General features: G+C 31.9%; 1 protein-coding gene across 1 annotated transcript in view; it reads left to right on the top strand.

The window, feature by feature from the left end:
• The window catches only part of LOC106463894 (calcium-activated chloride channel regulator 1-like), a 28,674-nt gene that overhangs the window by 16,058 nt on the left and 10,753 nt on the right, over positions 1-1,863 (top strand). Inside the window, exons 6-7 of the mRNA XM_013923973.2 lie at positions 488-596; positions 774-998. Coding sequence (XP_013779427.2) covers positions 488-596; positions 774-998 — 334 coding nt within the window. The remainder of the gene's footprint in view (positions 1-487; positions 597-773; positions 999-1,863) is intronic.

Genomic DNA, 1,863 nt, shown 5'->3' on the forward strand with positions numbered 1-1,863 from the left:
ATTATAGATTAACCTTAAGATTTGTCTTATCATAGATTAAGATTCATCCATTATAGATTAACCTTAAGATTTGTCTTATCATAGATTAAGATTCATCCATTATAGATTAACCTTAAAATTTGTCTTATCATAGATTAAGATTCATCCATTATAGATTAACCTTAAGATATGTCTTATCATAGATTAAGATTCATCCATTGTAGATTAACCTTAAGATATGTCTTATCATAGATTAAGATTCATCCATTGTAGATTAACCTTAAGATTTGTCTTATCATAGATTAAGATTCATCCCATCATATGTTAAGTTTAAGATTCATCCCATTATATATTAAGTTTAAAATTCGTCCAATCACAAATTAAAATTTACTCAAACGTTATATAATTTGTCAATTTCTCTCTTTTGGATAATCTTTTAGTAGTACAGATAAAAAAATCAGTGAAAATGAAAATTAATGAAATTTCAGTTACATTTTATTTTCACCAGAAGAAAAGTGGCCCCTTTTTCTACAAAACCCAGTTTCCGCATGGTACGAACAAAGGATGGAATCAATGGGAGGTACGTCCTAATAATGGACGTATCAACAAATATGGCGGTAAATAGTATTTTACGTCTTTCTAGCTAAAATGTGGTTATTTAACGTTCGACTAAGTGTCGGAGTCGCAAGTCCGTGTTTAGAATATTTGTATTTTATTTCATTTTTTGTAAGTTAACAACAATTGCCAGAGATCTTTCTCGTTTACAAAGTAATCATTTTGTACAATTGTTTAAGGGAAAACCAATAAACCTGGTACACCGAGCGGCTACAAGATTTGTAGAAGATATGATTCCTGACGGTGCTCAACTGGGAGTCGTCTCGTTAAGTTCTAATGCGATCATTCTTCATAACCTCACTCGAGTCAACGGTACCACTCGTAAGAATCTGAAAAACAGTTTGCCATTGACCATAACACCAGGAACCGCAGCTATTGGCCGAGGACTAAATGAGGGATTAACGGTGAATGTTTAGTAAATTATGAACTGACTACAAAGGTTGGAACAAATCTAAAAATAACAAATACAGCAAGGACGACAATCCGCTATCAAATACCGACTCTGAACTAATATACCATAGAGCTAAAACCTACAAAAGTTAGCTGACTACCCTAGTTTTTAACAACATTTTCGGTCGTAATCCTAATAAAAAGGGAAAAGTATCGGTCGGCTTAGGAGACTTAAGTTAAGCCTAAATCCACACACACTAACTAAACAAGGTAAAATCCACTTCGAAACTGTTTTCTGATATTATAACCAGTTTAATTGAATTAGCCATATAAAAATGAATAGGTTATTATTTGTCAGAGTAATGGTTTTAATGTAAACTTTGTGAAAATTGAAAATTACATTGTTTATTGGAAGGTGATTTACGAATATTATAACAATCTTTAGAAACTTCAATAACCGGAAAAAAATTAAGGCTTTGTACTAGTTGATCGCTTAGGTTTACTCAAACCATGAACAGGTACAGATGAACCGATGTTTCAGACAACATTTCTAACTTATTGTTAAAACAACTTTGCATAATCTTCCAATCATGTGATAATTGTTAATTTGATAAGTATCTAAATAATTATCTAATTACACAAGCCTGCGATGGTTGTATTGTCTTATTATTTCTACAGTAATTCCTGTACGCTGAATCCGAAACAGATATTCATTTTTCTCCATCACGTACAGATTTTTTCTCAAAAAGTCATAACGCAATATATAAAAGAAAGACCACAACACATAGTTTTGAGACTAAACGACGTAGCTTTCACACAAAATCGGGATGAATGAGGATGCATATTCGTTTGACATCAATGTTCTTCCCTTTTCTTCAG

This window comes from Limulus polyphemus, unplaced genomic scaffold (assembly GCF_000517525.1).
Source record: "Limulus polyphemus unplaced genomic scaffold, Limulus_polyphemus-2.1.2 Scaffold1511, whole genome shotgun sequence".
Lineage (NCBI taxonomy): Eukaryota > Metazoa > Arthropoda > Merostomata > Xiphosura > Limulidae > Limulus > Limulus polyphemus.